The sequence below is a fragment of the Hakea prostrata genome, chromosome 1 (assembly GCF_041222555.1).
Source record: "Hakea prostrata isolate BN-2017 chromosome 1, UWA_Hpros_2, whole genome shotgun sequence".
NCBI classification, from domain to species: domain Eukaryota; kingdom Viridiplantae; phylum Streptophyta; class Magnoliopsida; order Proteales; family Proteaceae; genus Hakea; species Hakea prostrata.
The window spans coordinates 60,954,216-60,969,652 of record NC_142600.1 but is presented as its reverse complement, the minus strand read 5'-3'; the positions used below and the strand labels follow the sequence as shown (position 1 = coordinate 60,969,652).

Here is a 15,437-nt window from a genome sequence, read left to right as displayed (position 1 = left end):
CGCCGATATATCCTATTCAATTTTGTCCAAAAGTTGAAAAAAATGATAAGAGAATAAGACAAAGACTTAAACGTCAAATCATTTGTTTTTCACCATTCTTCTACCACGGTGTGCGGCTAGAATGCCAAACTTCAAGTCATTTTCACTTGGGCCCAAGACTTAAATGGACACTGGACTCTTCTTCTTCCTAACGCACATTCTTGATTCCAGATGAGTCTAAGAAACTGTGAATGTGGTCTACAAATGATGGAAGTAGTGCAATTGGTGGAGCACAATGGTGTCTCCATTGTTGGTTTCTTGGTCGTTCATCTTATAATCATGTTGGACGATGAGAGCATCGAGCTTGTGGGAGATGGAAGACAAGTAGAGCCTTTTATTTTTCAAAAGAGACAAGATCATTAGACAACTCTTGATGTCACTTGTCTTGTTCTTCAAAGCCAAGGATCTGGACTTCACCACCGAGCTCAACAAGGAGACGAGCTACTTCAAGAACACAAAAGTTTTGTTCTTCATCTTGGTCAATCAAGAATGAATTAATTATGTCCCAAGTAAATCTTGGTCTAACCAAAGAGGCAAAGAAGAACACGTAACACGAACATAGTAAATAGTAGCAGCAGATCTGGATCGCTAGCTAGCTAGCTTGGAAAGAAATTAGTATGCAATTGAATCTTCTCATTCCGTCTCTGGTGACATCTCGTAGGTTTGGCGGCGATTTTCGCTGATATTTCACCGGTTTGGCAATTTCTCGGCAACATTCTGGTGACATTGATTAATCTCGTTTTCAAACGATCTTTCGATTCGCTGGTCACCAATTTTGCCGAAATGTTTTACCTTAATATTACCCTCATTAGAGTCAAATGACATAACTACCCCCATTAAAACCTTCCCATACCCAACCCTTAGGTCACCCATCTTCTACCTATGCCTTGCTAGAAATTGCCCACCACAATCGCCGAAGACCACCCCAACCCCTCCCTTAAACATCCAAAACAAAAAAAATTCTCAAAACTTAATACAAGCAATAAAGACGACATGAGAGAGATCCAAGAAGCATGCAACAATTAAGAGAAAAATAAAAAAGCAATTGGTTGAAGAGAACTTGAGAACTGCATCATCTCTTCACTTAAATCACTCCTGCTTTTCTCCCTTTTCCACCATCTGCTTAATTGCTCTGTTTGGCGCTGAGGATCCTTACAGGTTCTTCACCTAAAAATGTCACCTATGGCAACATTTATTCTCTAGGTGTTTGACAACAGGTTAGTGTATATTATCAAAAGATGTTGAAAACCAACCCAGGAGATCCACTTCTCTTAAGGAATTACAGACAGTTCTTGCATCAGGTACTACAAATTCCAGTCAAAATTCTTCAAATCTAGACTTCAGACTAGGGCTTTTTCTTTGTATTGATTGATTGATTTGGGTTTCCTTGTTTGATTAGGTGGAGAAAGATACAGTGAGAGCTGAAAAGTACTATGGAATGTAAGAGTATTTCTATCTAAGATCGCATAAAACACCTTAGTACGATAACAGTAAAAGATGATGATGAACATACATTCTTTTGGATCCATTGGAGACGAAGCGCAACAGAATCTCTTCTTTAGTCTCCCACTTGGAACGAACTTGAGGTTGAAGTTGATTCTATGATCAACTTAATGCTAGATCTTTTCCTCTAAATTCCTCCCGATTCAATGGCTTGATGGAATAACCACTTTGAACTAACCAAAGAATAATGTGATAAAAAGAATTAGGGTTTAGAGGAGGGACTTAGCATCCTTTTATATAGGCAAACATGTTAGATCGTCCATCAATATCTAACGGTCCCTATTAGCCCACACTAGCCAGTCCATAATAAGTTTTAGTAACCATATATTACCCATATCAGACAAATAAGGAAACCAAATCATAGAGTGTAACACAATCAATGAAGCTCATCTTATGTGGAATATTTTGTTAATATTCTAACATTCTCCCACTTGGACTATATTGATTGTGACAAAGTTGAGCAAAACAAAACATCTCTTTGGTTTTAAGAAAATAGTTGAAAAAACATGTTGAAAACGTTTTGACCGTTATGTGCATAACTTTATATTGGTCTGAGGATAATCCTACAACTCAATCCCTTCATATAGAGCCTTAAGTACCGAATCATGGTAGTGACTACATCTTTTAAGTGACACGGGACTATTTGTCACATCCCCCCAGCCGGTAACCTAATTGCAATACCCAGAGGTGTAATCCACATCCCAGAAGATCAATTCAAAACAATCATCTTCCTACATAGCACAATAGTATAATCAATAGCAAGAGCAAATCATTTCATAAATATCATTACAGAAACAATCAAGGATGGATCTTAGGAAAGATCACAACGAATATCAGAGTGCGGAATAAATGATACCAATAACAAAATCAGAGTATAGAGTAAAGCGGAAATAAACTCTAAATCAAAGCGAACAGGTAGATCCAAACTCTAATGTATTACAACTGTCTGAACAAAAGAAATAAAGAAGTCTAAGAATCAATCTAAGTCTAATCATAAAAAAACTTCATATCAAAAAGAGTATGTCTAAACTGAAAAACTTCAGTATCTAATACAAGACACTCTAACCCCAAGATAGGACTTATCCTGGTATGCACAATCGTCACACTAAAAATCATCATTATGATGTTCATAACAGCCAGCACCTTGTACACACGGGTCACTCATCGTGGTCTCGTGGTCCTAAATCTCGAAGTCATCGGTACCTGCAACAAGGTCTAACAACATTGTCCATGAAGGGTGAGCTCAAAAGAACTCAACAAGTAGTTCAATCACAAATAACAACTACAAACAGTTCAAAACAAGCATGATGCAATATGATATGAGATAGTAATGCAAATATCCTTCTAACTCTACATATGCTAGTCTCTATTGGCAGACATGCATTAAGGTAGAACCCCATATTCCTCTGGGTAGTCTCAGTGACTCTCCCTCAACAATCTCTGCATCTTGGGTTCTCTATGGTAGTTGGGTTAGGCATCCATCTCAGGCATTCCATGGCTGAGGTATAGGTCACCACTCTCTCACTTCACCATTGGTAGGAGTATTGGTGCATGTCATGGTTATACCTAGCCCAATGCACGTATCTACTGAGTCATATCAATCTCGGAGTCAGATACTTCCCTTCTGTGCCCCAAGTAGTTCGTTCCATTACCTTTCTCTATAGAGTCATCGTATCCTATGGTTCCAACCAACTCGGACTACCGAATCTTTACCCTATTGGTCATCCACATATAATAAACATGAAGCTCTCATGTCCTCTCACGGGTTGTCTATTGATCTTGAGCACCCGTGAGCCCAAGTTTATTATGTGCGACACTACCAATGAATGACCCCCACAATGTAATTATGTCCTCTCACATATTGGATTATGGTCTTGAGCGCCTATAATCCCCATTGCTTTCATGGGTCATTTGGGATCAATTCCCTTGCCAATATGGTGAGATATGACGAGAGTTTCCTAGCCAAACACATCTAGACAAGTCCTAGGTATGACATCCATAATCGTGGAAAGCGCTAAGGGGCAACTTAGGAAAGTGTCCCATACCACCTCCATTGATATCCAAAGATAGAATACCAAAATGACATTCCCCATTCCACAATTACAACCTAGGCAATCATATCTCAATATGATTCCAAAATATACAACATATCATGATCAATTCACAATAAAATCAATCACATTCTTACAAGTATGCAAATCAACATATAAATCATATTATGAAATTACAGAGATATAACAATAAAGAATAAGTCCTAAGACAGCAGTTAAATCATGCATACAAGTTCTATCATAATGGAGATGTAATCATGTTAATTGTGAATGAATGTACTCACCTAAAGCTTGAATTGAAATTTCTGGAGAAAAGATCAAAGAGTAAGTCCAAAATTACCAAAGAAACCCTAAACATACAAGGATTAAGTATTATGAACAAACCCTAAAGGATCAGAGATGAAACGGGGTCAAACAGGCAACCCTGCTGTTACTAGAGCCCTTGGTCGCTTGGGGCGACCAAGGTAGTTGACCAAGCATTCTGTGTACAGACATAAAATTACAACTTTGATTGGAAACTCATCATTTGAGTTCCGAACACTCTGAAATTAATAAAAAAAAATTCTGAAATAGTGTAAGGAGACTATCTATAAATATCTAAGCATCAAACATGGTAATCGAAATGATCTAATAAGTCACATAATAGGCTTAGTTCGCAGATTCCACAGATAGACTAAAGTGAATGGGAATTCACTCTAGGAATAAGAAAACATTAGATCCTGATCAAAAAATAACCTAGGAATAGATCTAACTTGGATTATAAATCAATTAACTCAAAAAAGTATACGATTATGAAGATCACACTAGAGTGAATGGGGATTCACTCTAAGACTATGAGAATAGAAAAATGGGTCATTATAGTAGCGTAAGACCCTCATCACAATCACAATAATGGGTAGAAACAAAAGAGAGAATAGATCTAAAGAGAATGTGACCGATTACTAAACTTGAAGAAGAATATTTGATGGAGGAAACTCTCACGGATGCTTGGGGATCTTCCTTAGCCTTGGAGGGAGTGCTCTAGGGTTCTTCTCACGTACTCCACAAGCTTAGAGGTAAAGTGGCTTGAATTAGATTGAAGTTTGAATATATAGGGCTTCGAAAACCTAATTTCCAAAAATACCAAATTTGTCTCGAGCAAGCTTTAGTCGCTTGGGGCAACCAAGGCAATCGACCAAGGCAGTACCCTTTTGGTCAAAAATTGTCTTTTGGTCTCCGAAAGCCACAAGCTTTTCTTGGGTCCTTTTCCAACTTATGGAAGAGTCTTACCTAGTTCTATAGAACATTCCACTTGTGTCAACACTGCACTTATGGTCCATCTACTAAGTCCATCATCATTCAAGTTGCATCTTCTTCCAAAGTCAGTCAGGGTTTCCAAACTAGGATCTTCATCATCAACATCCAATGTTTCTAGATCAGACCCAATGGGCTGAAATGAAATGTCATACAGTTGTTTTCTGCCTTCACTTTTGGTCTTTGAACATACAATATAGATTTTCGGATTAAGTTTGTGAGGGATTTCACACTATCCATGGTCACAAATATTCTTAACTCTACTAAAAGTGGATGTAATATGATAGTGTGGCAACTAATGACACTTTATAAAAATCGTCATGTGTCATTCTATTGTTGGTTCAAATCTCTAATTTTATATGAGTCAATGCCATAAGAGAATATACTTTATGGTTCCCATGAACCCGTGACTCAATGCCATGAAAGAATGTACATTATAGTTCCCACGAACCTGTGACTCAATGCCATAAAAGTATGTACATTATGGTTCCCATGAACCTGTATGTCATCTTTATAACTCGAGTTTAACTTTATGTGTTACACGACACACCTCAAGGTTAATACATAAATGTCTCAGCCTTTGCTTAAAGTTAACACATACCTTAAGACTTTCATAATATGCAATATAATAATAATTGGAACATCAATGTGTCACCAAAGAACTTTATTGAATTCAAATATTAGATTATCAATGCATAAAAAAAATGTCAAGAAACGAGTACCAATGAAATTTTTTTATTATGCAATAAAGCAAAATATCAAAAGAAAAAAAAAAACCCACTAAGCAACCGCATCTAAGGATGTTCCCAAACCCAGTCACCACATGTCTATCAAAGATGTTAGGGCAGAGACCCTTAGTTAGGGGATCTGCAACCATATCATCTGTACTAATATGCTCTACTATGATGTTAACTCCTTTAACCTTTTATTTAATAGTCAAATATTTAATTGCCATGTGTTTAGACCCTGTGATACCCTTATTGTTATTAATAAACAATGTAACAAAACTGCTATCACAATACAACTGGATAGGTCTATCCACAAAGTCAAAAATTGTCAACAGTCTAATGGGGTTTCTTAGCCATACAGCTTGAGTAGCTGCCGCATAACATGCTACAAACTCTAACTACATGGTAGAAGAAGTGATTATATTTTGCTTTGAACTTTTTCACGATACTACCCCTCCAGCCATCTTGAAGATGTATCTTGATTGGACTTCCTATCATCCTCACAATTAGCAAAATCAGAATTTTTGTACCCTACTAGTTGTAGGTCTGAAACATGCCTATAGATTAACATATATTTTATTGTCCTCTTCAAGTACCAAAAAACCTTCTTTACAGCAACCTAATGATCAAAACCAGGGTTCATTTGATATCTGTCTAGAAGTCCTATAGAAAATGCAATGTCTGGCCTAGTACAAACTTGGGCATACATGATGCTACCAAGTGTGCTAGCATAGGGTACATTCTTCATTTGTTCTCTCTCAGCATCATTTCTAGGACATTCCGTTCGGCTTAGTTTATCTACCTTGACAACTAGAACATTCCCAGGTTTACAATCTAGCATATTGAAACTCATCAAAACATGATCGACATATGCCCTTTGAGAGAGACCCAACAAGTGGCATGAACGATCATGATGGATCTCAAGGCCTAAGACAAAACTTGCCTCACCAAGGTCCTTCATATCAAAATTCTCAAACAACAGTTTCTTGGTCTGGTGTAGTAAGCCAATGTCACTACTAGCAAGCAAAATATCATCAACATAAAGAATGAAGAAGATGAAATTCCTCCCATTGACCTTGCTATACATACATTGATTTGTTAGGTTCCAACAAAACCAAATGAAGTCACAACATTATCAAACTTTAAGTACCATTGTCTAGAAGCTTGCTTGAGACCATACATAGACTTCTTGAGTTTGCACATAAGATGATTAAAACCATCCATTGCAAAACCCTCTGATTGAACTATATAGACCTCCTCATCAAGGTTTCCATTTAGAAAAGTAGTTTCCACATCCATCTAATGCAATTCCATATCAAAATGACCCACTAATGCCATAATTACCCTGAAAGAGTCATTAGAGGAGACAGATGAGAAAGTCTCATATAGTCTCCTTCTTTCTGAGTAAATCCCTTAGCTACTAGTCTGACCTTGAACCTCTCTATCTTTCCTTGTGAGTCCTTCTTAGCTTTGTACCCCTACTTGCAACCAATGGGTTTACAACCTTTGGGCAACTCAACAAGCTCCCAAATGCCATTACGTCTCATTAGATACATATCATCCTTCATCGCATTGGCAACAACAGGTTCCTGAACCTCAACGGGTGCAACATCTAATGTAGTATGCTCTACATCCATCTGATTAGGGAGAGAGAAAGATATAGATGTTCCAATATCACTGTTATCCTCTACATTTTGTGAACACAATCTACCCTTCTCGGCTACATCAAATTTCAGAAACTTGGCTATTTGAGAATCCACAATTCTGGTACCCCCAAAGGGATTGTAAAAACGATATCCCTTGGAATGATCAAGGTAGGAAACAAAATATCAACTAGTGGTTCTAGGTTTCAATTTTTCCAATGCTAGATTATACAATCTCACTTCTGCAGGACAACCTCAAACTTTAAGATGGTTCAAGCTAGGTTTACGACCAGTCCATAGCTCAAAAGGAGTTAAAGGAATAGATTAAGAAGAGACGCGATTAAGGATATAAAGGGTTTTTTTCAAGGCTTCACGCCACAAAAAATTGGTAAATTAGTTCTACTAACCATACTCCTAACCATATCCATAGGGTGCGATTATGCCTTTCAGCCACACCATTTTGCTTAGGACTACCCAGCATAGTAAACCGATCAACTATACCAGATTCCTTTAGGGCCTGTTTGGTTACATGAGTCTGGAGATTTCAAATATCTAGAGATTTCAAATCTATGGAGTTATAACTTATAAAATTAAATGTTTGGTTGTAGAATGAAATCTGTAGATTCATCCTAAAAAATTATTTGATCAACGTGATTTTTGTGAATGTGCAAATGTATAGCTTTTTTGAAATCTCTGGATTTCACCCCTTACCCATAAATCTACAGATTCACGTTTTTAGTGTAAAAAGGTGAATCTCTAGATTTCATGAATCTAAAGATTTTTACAACCAAACAGGTATAATTCTTAGATTCATGAATCTAGAGATTTGAAATCTCTGGATTCATGTAACCAAACAGGCCCTTAAGTATTTGGAAAATTGGCCTTTAAGCTATCCAACATTCCCATGTCTTCCATTGTACTCTCCTCCCCAGTTAGATCTAACAATTTTTATGATTTTCCCCAACTGTTTTTCAACTTCGATCTTAAAAATCTAGAACTTCTCAAGAGATTCAAACTTTTCTTTAATCAAGTACAGATAACCATATTGGGAACAATCATTTATAAATGTGATGAAATAATAGTTTTTACACAATGTGGCTGAGTAGGGACCACTAATATCAGTATGAATAACTTCTAATAGGTCAGAATTATGGATTGCAAATTTCTTTTGGTTTTGCTCAACTTACCCCTACAACAGTCTATACAAGTATCTAGGGCACCAATAAGTGTAGGGAGGATGTTTGAATTTATCAACCTTCCTACTCATTCTTTAGATATGTGGCCAAGTCTTTTATGCCACAACGTGTAAGACTGTTCCTTAGGCAGGGGTCTTTTAGGAGCAACAATTTTAACATTACAGGAGACATAGATATCCTCATTTGAAATTAGACATAATCTATAGAATCCATATGACATTGTGCAACATCCAACTTTATTTGAATTAAAATACATAGATATTTTCAATTGAAGGAATAACCACACAAGTATAAAACTGAAACAGAAATCAAGTTTCTTATAAATGTGGGTACATAAAAAGTGTCCTTCAACAGTAACTAAAACCAGTGTCTAATGTTAAAATAATGTATCCCACTAATTCTACGTCTTCTTCTACATGTGTCCGCACAGTGAGCTTCGACTCCCTTATACTTGGCTTCCTCTTGTTTATGAACCCCTATAAAATGGAAGTAACATGATTAGTTGCGCCACTATCTAGCCACCAAGAAGTGGATAGGACTAGAGAAATATTGGATTCACAAATAAGAGCCAAGAAGTCAATACCTATATTCTCGCATTTTGCTAACCAAGTTTTATATTTGGTGCAGTATGCCCTCCTGTGACCTCTCTTCTTACAAAAGAAGCAACTATCATCATTCTATTTTAGGGGAGCTCTCATGAGTCCTAAATTGTTAGTCTTACTGGTTTCTTTACCTTTACCTTGAGCAACCTTAGGAGCATGGTTTTTAAACTTCGTTACCTTATGGGTGTTGGGTTTAAATGCAAACAATGCTACATGGGTTTTGTCTTTCTTTAATTTCTCTTCTTTAGATACAACCCTAGAGATTAAGTCATTGATAGACCTAGCTTCATATTGGGAAATGTAATTTGTCTTTATGATGCCAAACTCAGGTGGGAGGGTATTAAGGGCCTGATGGACAATGACACAATCAAGAAGTGAAATACCAAGGGCTTTGAGTTTGGTTTGAAAATCAATCATCCTAATGACATAATCCCTAACTCTTCCAGAACCATCATATTTCATAGTAAAAAGTCCGTGCAGAAATGTACCAACTTCAGCATTAGATGAGACATGGTACCTTTGTGCCACTGCTTCTAACAACTCCTTAGAAGTGCACTCTATGGATAAACCACTCTTTATGTGTTTTTTGATAGACCTCTTCATAGACTGTATGCATATACAGTTACTTTTCACCCAAACAACATGAAGTAATTTTTTTTCTTGTGTACTACTATCAGTCAAATCTACTGGTTTTTTAGTAACTAAAGATATGTGGACATCTGCCATTTTCCATAGCAAACATTACCTCCTTCCACTTCTTAAAATTCGACCCCATAAGAACCTCAATAGTAACCATGTTATTGTTGACAGAAAAGGTGACTGAAAAATAGACAATGTATACTTTATTAGCATAATGTGGATAACGTCATCAAGACACCATTAGAGAGTATGCATATATCATTATGTAAATACCTTTGGGCATAATTCATAACATACAATTGTGATACTCCCTTACACATCAGTGGCCATGGGTTTAGATTATTCCAACTTTCGAAAATTTACCGCCTATGGGTGTATAAAATTCTTAGATTAGTCAACTCCCAACCAAATGTTGTATGTGCCACCTTAATGCTACTACATAATTACCACATTTGGGTGTATAAAAACGCATTAACACCAAGAGACATCACATTACTATATATGATTGACATTCCATAAACTCAACTATGAATGCCACTTTGGCAGTCACTCACAATCAAGCTTACGAAATTCTCATATTGGGATATACTTAATGTTACCCACAAATAATGCTAGTTGTAATTTTTAAACTAAATGACAAAGGGGCTAGAGTGCCTATAAAATTACAACACATGCTAATTCATTGTTTGGAAAAGATTTAGGATTACCAAAAGACAATCAAAGCATTTATAAAATATATTATACATTTGAATAAAAATTCATACAAAATATGCTCACAATATAAAACCATGAGATAAAAGAACCATGTTAAGGATTTATCTAACGGGGAAGTTACAAACTCATAAACATGTTTTGTTATATTTCACATACATAGGGACTTAGCACCTCCTTATATTGACAAACACATTAGATCTTCTATCAAGGTCCAACGGTCCTTATTAACCCACATTAGCCAGTCTATAATAAGATTTTAGTAACTTTATATCTCCTACATCAAACTAAATTAGAACATTGAATAAAATAAAATACAATCAATAATGCCCACCTCACTCTGAAAATTTATCAGGTCAATTTCCTTATTAGAAATTGACCATCCATTTCCTTGTAGATGTGTGACATATGTCCCAATATGACATCAAATGGTTGAAATCCATTTATAAATCACATCAAAGAATTGATTGATGTGACCTATAAATGGATTTTCACCATTTAAAGTGATGTTGGGACACATGTCACACATTTACAAGGAAATGGACCATCCATCCATTTCTTTGTAAGAAATGGACCTGATATTGGTCCACACCTTGTATAAGTACATCCACTCTAAGTATAACCTATCACAACATATCAACTGTATAGTGTAGTGGATTCTTTTTTTTTTTTGGTAAGAAGAGAAACACTTCATTCATAAAATAAGAAAAGTACAGACACACATAAAAAAAAATACAGACACATAAAGAAAAGAAAAAAACAACAGATGCATGACACCAAGGAGCAGAAATTGACCAAACTGTTGTACATGCAATAGACAGGGTCATCCAAGCTAAGGGATGGATCAAGTCCAATAAACCCTTAGAATGAAAGCTGTACCAAAGACAGCAACAGTTAAGCCGAGGATACACACCACAAAGGCGGAGACCTACACGCCACAAGGGCGAAGACAAAACACATCACGAATGCGGAGACAAAACACCCCGCAAGGGCGGAGACAAAACACGCCGCGAGGGCGGACTTTCGGTTGTCGCATTGGTAGCATCAATGTTGCGAAGAAGGCTCTGACCAACCATCCGTCTAGGCAGTAGAAGCGTACCGGTAAAGCTCGCCACAAAAGAACTCTTGAGTTGTCCTGCGGTATGCACCAAAGTGCGCTGCAACCATAAATTTCTTATTTTTTATTTTTGAACCGAAGAAAGAAAAAAAAGAGAAAACAACAGATCGAAGTGGGACAGAGATGGGATGAGGCGATGATAGAGATCGATGGAAAACAGCAGAACGAAGCAAAAAGCTCCATATCTGTTTTTGCAAGCAGAGGAGGAGAGAAAAGAAGAGAGGTGAGCAGATGAGGTGAGCAGAAGAAAATAGAAAAGGAGAGAGCTAGGCAGCAGAAGAGGGGATGGTCAAAGCGAAAACACCAGATCTGGTGTTCCGCTCGGAGGAGAAGAGAAGAGGAGGAAGATGAGCAGATGAGGGGTGAGAGGAAGGAGGTCAACAAAGGAGGGAGGAGAGGAGGAGGAGAGACTACAGAGGCGAGTCTCTCCGCCTCAAATGGTGGCAGGTGGAAGGGCGCTTAGGTCTGGAGTTCCACCTCAAATGAGAGCAAGTTGCATAGAATAGTTTAGTGGATTCCACATGACAAAGGATTCTATATTAGCTTTTGCATTGTCTTGGATGTTCTTGTATATTCATATTATCCATATTGATTCTCAACACAATGGGTTCTCCAAGATTGGTTTCTTGGAGAGCTTTCGACATCCTTGTATAAGTAAATAGTCATGCTTCAATGCTACACAATTAATGCCCAATACTGAACTACAAATAGTAAGGATCAAAAGTGGTGGTCGAGATTTGATTTGGGCCACCTGTTTTGCATTCTTTTTTTCTTCTTCTTCTTTTTATATTCTATTTATTTTTTATTTTTTTCATTTTATTATTTTACATTGACTAAATCTCCCCCCCCCCCCCCAAATAAAAAAGAAGAAAAAAAGAGCAAAACGTTCATAATCTCGACCACCACTTTGAATTCTGACTACAGGTGACTCAATGTTGCGCAGCAATTGTGCAGAACTGAAGTTGAGCCCCTAAGTAGATGATCCAGAATTTACTCCATAGCATTCCTAACGGATGATAGTGCCTTCATCTCTCCTATAGTCTCCACCTCCTTATGAGATGAGATATCTTACCCTCTTCACTTTTTTTTGGAGTTCTTGTTAATCTCCTCTCTTCCAACTTCAATGGTAAAATTTATAATAAATGTTACAAAAATTAGATAAATCTCTACCAAACTAAAACATTAAATTTACTTAAGACTTACTTATGTTCTATTTTTTATTTCTTTATTTCTTTATTTTGGTTATCTGTCAACAACAAAACCTCCCCTATTCATAATCAGATGCTTTGCAATGCAAACCAATCTAGGTTGGTATTCACATGGCTCCAAATTATACAATTCCACCACATCATAATTTTCTGATAATTGAAGGGGTCATATCTTTATACACCGAAAACCTAATTTTATTAAATAATCCGAAAGTTGTCTCCCATAAACCACGACTTCATATCCCTTTAATCATATAATCTCATTTATTTATAAACCACCCATCTCTGAACGTGCTATCTAGAACAGGTGATGAAAATCCTTCCGATTATGTTCTTTCTAAGTTTTGATTTTGTTCCTTGAAGTTCTGACACTTTTTCCATGATGCAATTGCAGATGAGTAGCTAGTAGGTTATTTCTTGGAGTACTTTGGGGTGAAACTTCATTATATACTTAAATTTTATACAGTTAAAAGCTATTTTGAGGATGTAGTTGAGATATACTTACATTGACTTGGATGTACCTCGGAGCAAATTGCTTGGGGGGCAGCGCTGCACTAAACGGCTCACCTCCCAGATGAAGTTATCTGTTCAGATTAAATCTGGACCATTTAATTAAGTGTTCATTTAATGGTCCAAATTTAATTTAGATTAAAAATTTTATCTGGGCAGTCAACAGTGCTGTTCCCAAGCATAATCCCATATCAGATTCAAAAAGAAGTTAATAATAAATCTAGTGATTCATGGTTACCATGATTAATTGATGAACTATATACATTTGTCTAGATGGCCTGAAACCGCCTTGGTGTAACCCAAATTCCAAATAAGAAAAAATTGGCCGGTAAAGAGCAGAGCATCAATAAAATGGTAAAGATGTTGACATGCATAATGTTTGCTAGAAGTACATATTCAACTTGTGTTCATAACCATTTTGAAAACCTTGTATTTAAAAAATAACTATCTAAAAAATATTCATATCCACTTGAATGTTTCTAACAACTTATGAAAATTATCCAAATCAATTTGAATATAATCAGTCATGGATATGATATTATCACTACCCAATCAAAATTAAATCTATTTACAATCCATAGGAGAGAAATCACAAAAGTATTTCTAAGATTATAATGTAAGGCAATGTTTTTATTTTGTTTCATGTGTTTAGGTGTGAAACAGTTTTTCTTATTTCTATACATTTTCATTGTTTCTAGGAGCTGAAATCATATATTGTTACACAGAAAACAAAAAAAAAATTATAAATAAATAAATTAAAGAATGAAACATGAACAAAAAGAAAATTGAATTTTTAGGGCTTCAAAATAGGAGGTAATGTTGTGATATATAAAGGACAAGAATACCTTTCCGCCTTTCCAACAGAAGTGTTTTTCTTTCATGATTTGGTGTTTAATTTTTAAGTGACCTCAAAACTATGTCAAATTTTGCTGATTCATTTAATAAATAAATAACTCCACACACAAGAAATATACCAGATTACACATACATACATGATCTGGGCTGTTTTTGTGTAAAAAATGTTAAAAAAACACAAGGAACAAGTAACAGAATGTTGTCATTTAACTCCTTACATACCCAAACAAAGAATCACCGTAGTTTTCTTTTATTCATCAGAAATATCGGATCAGGCTCGACTGACAAAGTTTGAAAAAGGAAAAAAGAATACAAAATAATTACCTTAATCTACATATCAAAATTAAGAACCCAACAAGAGCAGTGAACCCATCGTTCTAGCCTAGATAAGGAGAGCGACTCCTCCAATCAGTGCTAGCACAGCCATGCTACTTCCATGAGCAGAAGCACCGTTGCCCGGGGTAGATACCGCAGGTGATGCACCTGGAGCCATAGCCGGTGAAGGAGTCACTTTAGTGCTAGGAGAAGGTGCCATAGGTGAAGGTGGTGAAGGTGCAAGCACAGGTGACACTGCTGGGACAGATACCGGTGGAGGAGTAGTAGTTGGGGGAGCCGAAACCGGTGGTAAAGAAACTGGTGGTGGAGACATGACGGTTGGTGGAGCTGCGACGCTTTTGGGTGGTGCAGACATTGAGGTGGGTGGTGCAGACATTTTGGTGGGTGGTGCAGCCGTTGCAGTGGGTGGTGCAACCGTTGTGGTGGGTGGCATGGTTGTGGCGGGTGCGGTTTTAGGCGCAGCAGCAGGTGTTTGAGCAATGCACGAGGCTGCAAGAGCGAGGCAGATGGTGAGAGCAAGCATGGCACGGTTGAGAGCCATGACTAGCTTGGTAGCCGATCGAGAAGGAGAAGCTTTTAGTTTTAAAACTAAGAAGAAGAGAGCTGATGAAGGTGAGGTAGGGTTCAGGAATGAGGGTGGTTATATATATATATAAAGCCAAGAGAGGACGAAATGAGATAGAAGAAAATGCTTAAGGCCCGGTACAGCATGGACCAGCAAAGCAAGGGCTGTGTAGTGGAGGTGGTGATTGGCATTGAGAAAATTCAGAATTCTTGCACAAAATCTTCTAAAGATTTTTGGGTTATATTTTAAGGGAAAAGAACAAGTCAATATGCACAACCTTAGTCGTGACCATGTCATTGCATAAGGATATCTAATAAGACACTCTACAAATCAACCATATAGAATCCATCGTAATGAACCTTCCTCCTTAAAGAATACTTACAGTCCTCTTTTTAATGTAGGAAATATCAATATTTGTCTTCCCCTCCCATACTTTCCCTG

General features: G+C 36.9%; 1 protein-coding gene across 1 annotated transcript; it reads right to left on the bottom strand.

The window, feature by feature from the left end:
• Positions 1 to 14,164: 14,164 nt before the first annotated feature.
• Positions 14,165 to 15,073, bottom strand: LOC149029272 (uncharacterized). The gene has a single exon (XM_089150319.1). It carries the CDS (start codon positions 14,970 to 14,972, stop codon positions 14,478 to 14,480), a length of 495 nt encoding a protein of 164 aa, XP_089006445.1. The 5' UTR covers positions 14,973 to 15,073; the 3' UTR covers positions 14,165 to 14,477.
• Between the last annotated feature and the right edge of the window lie 364 nt (positions 15,074 to 15,437).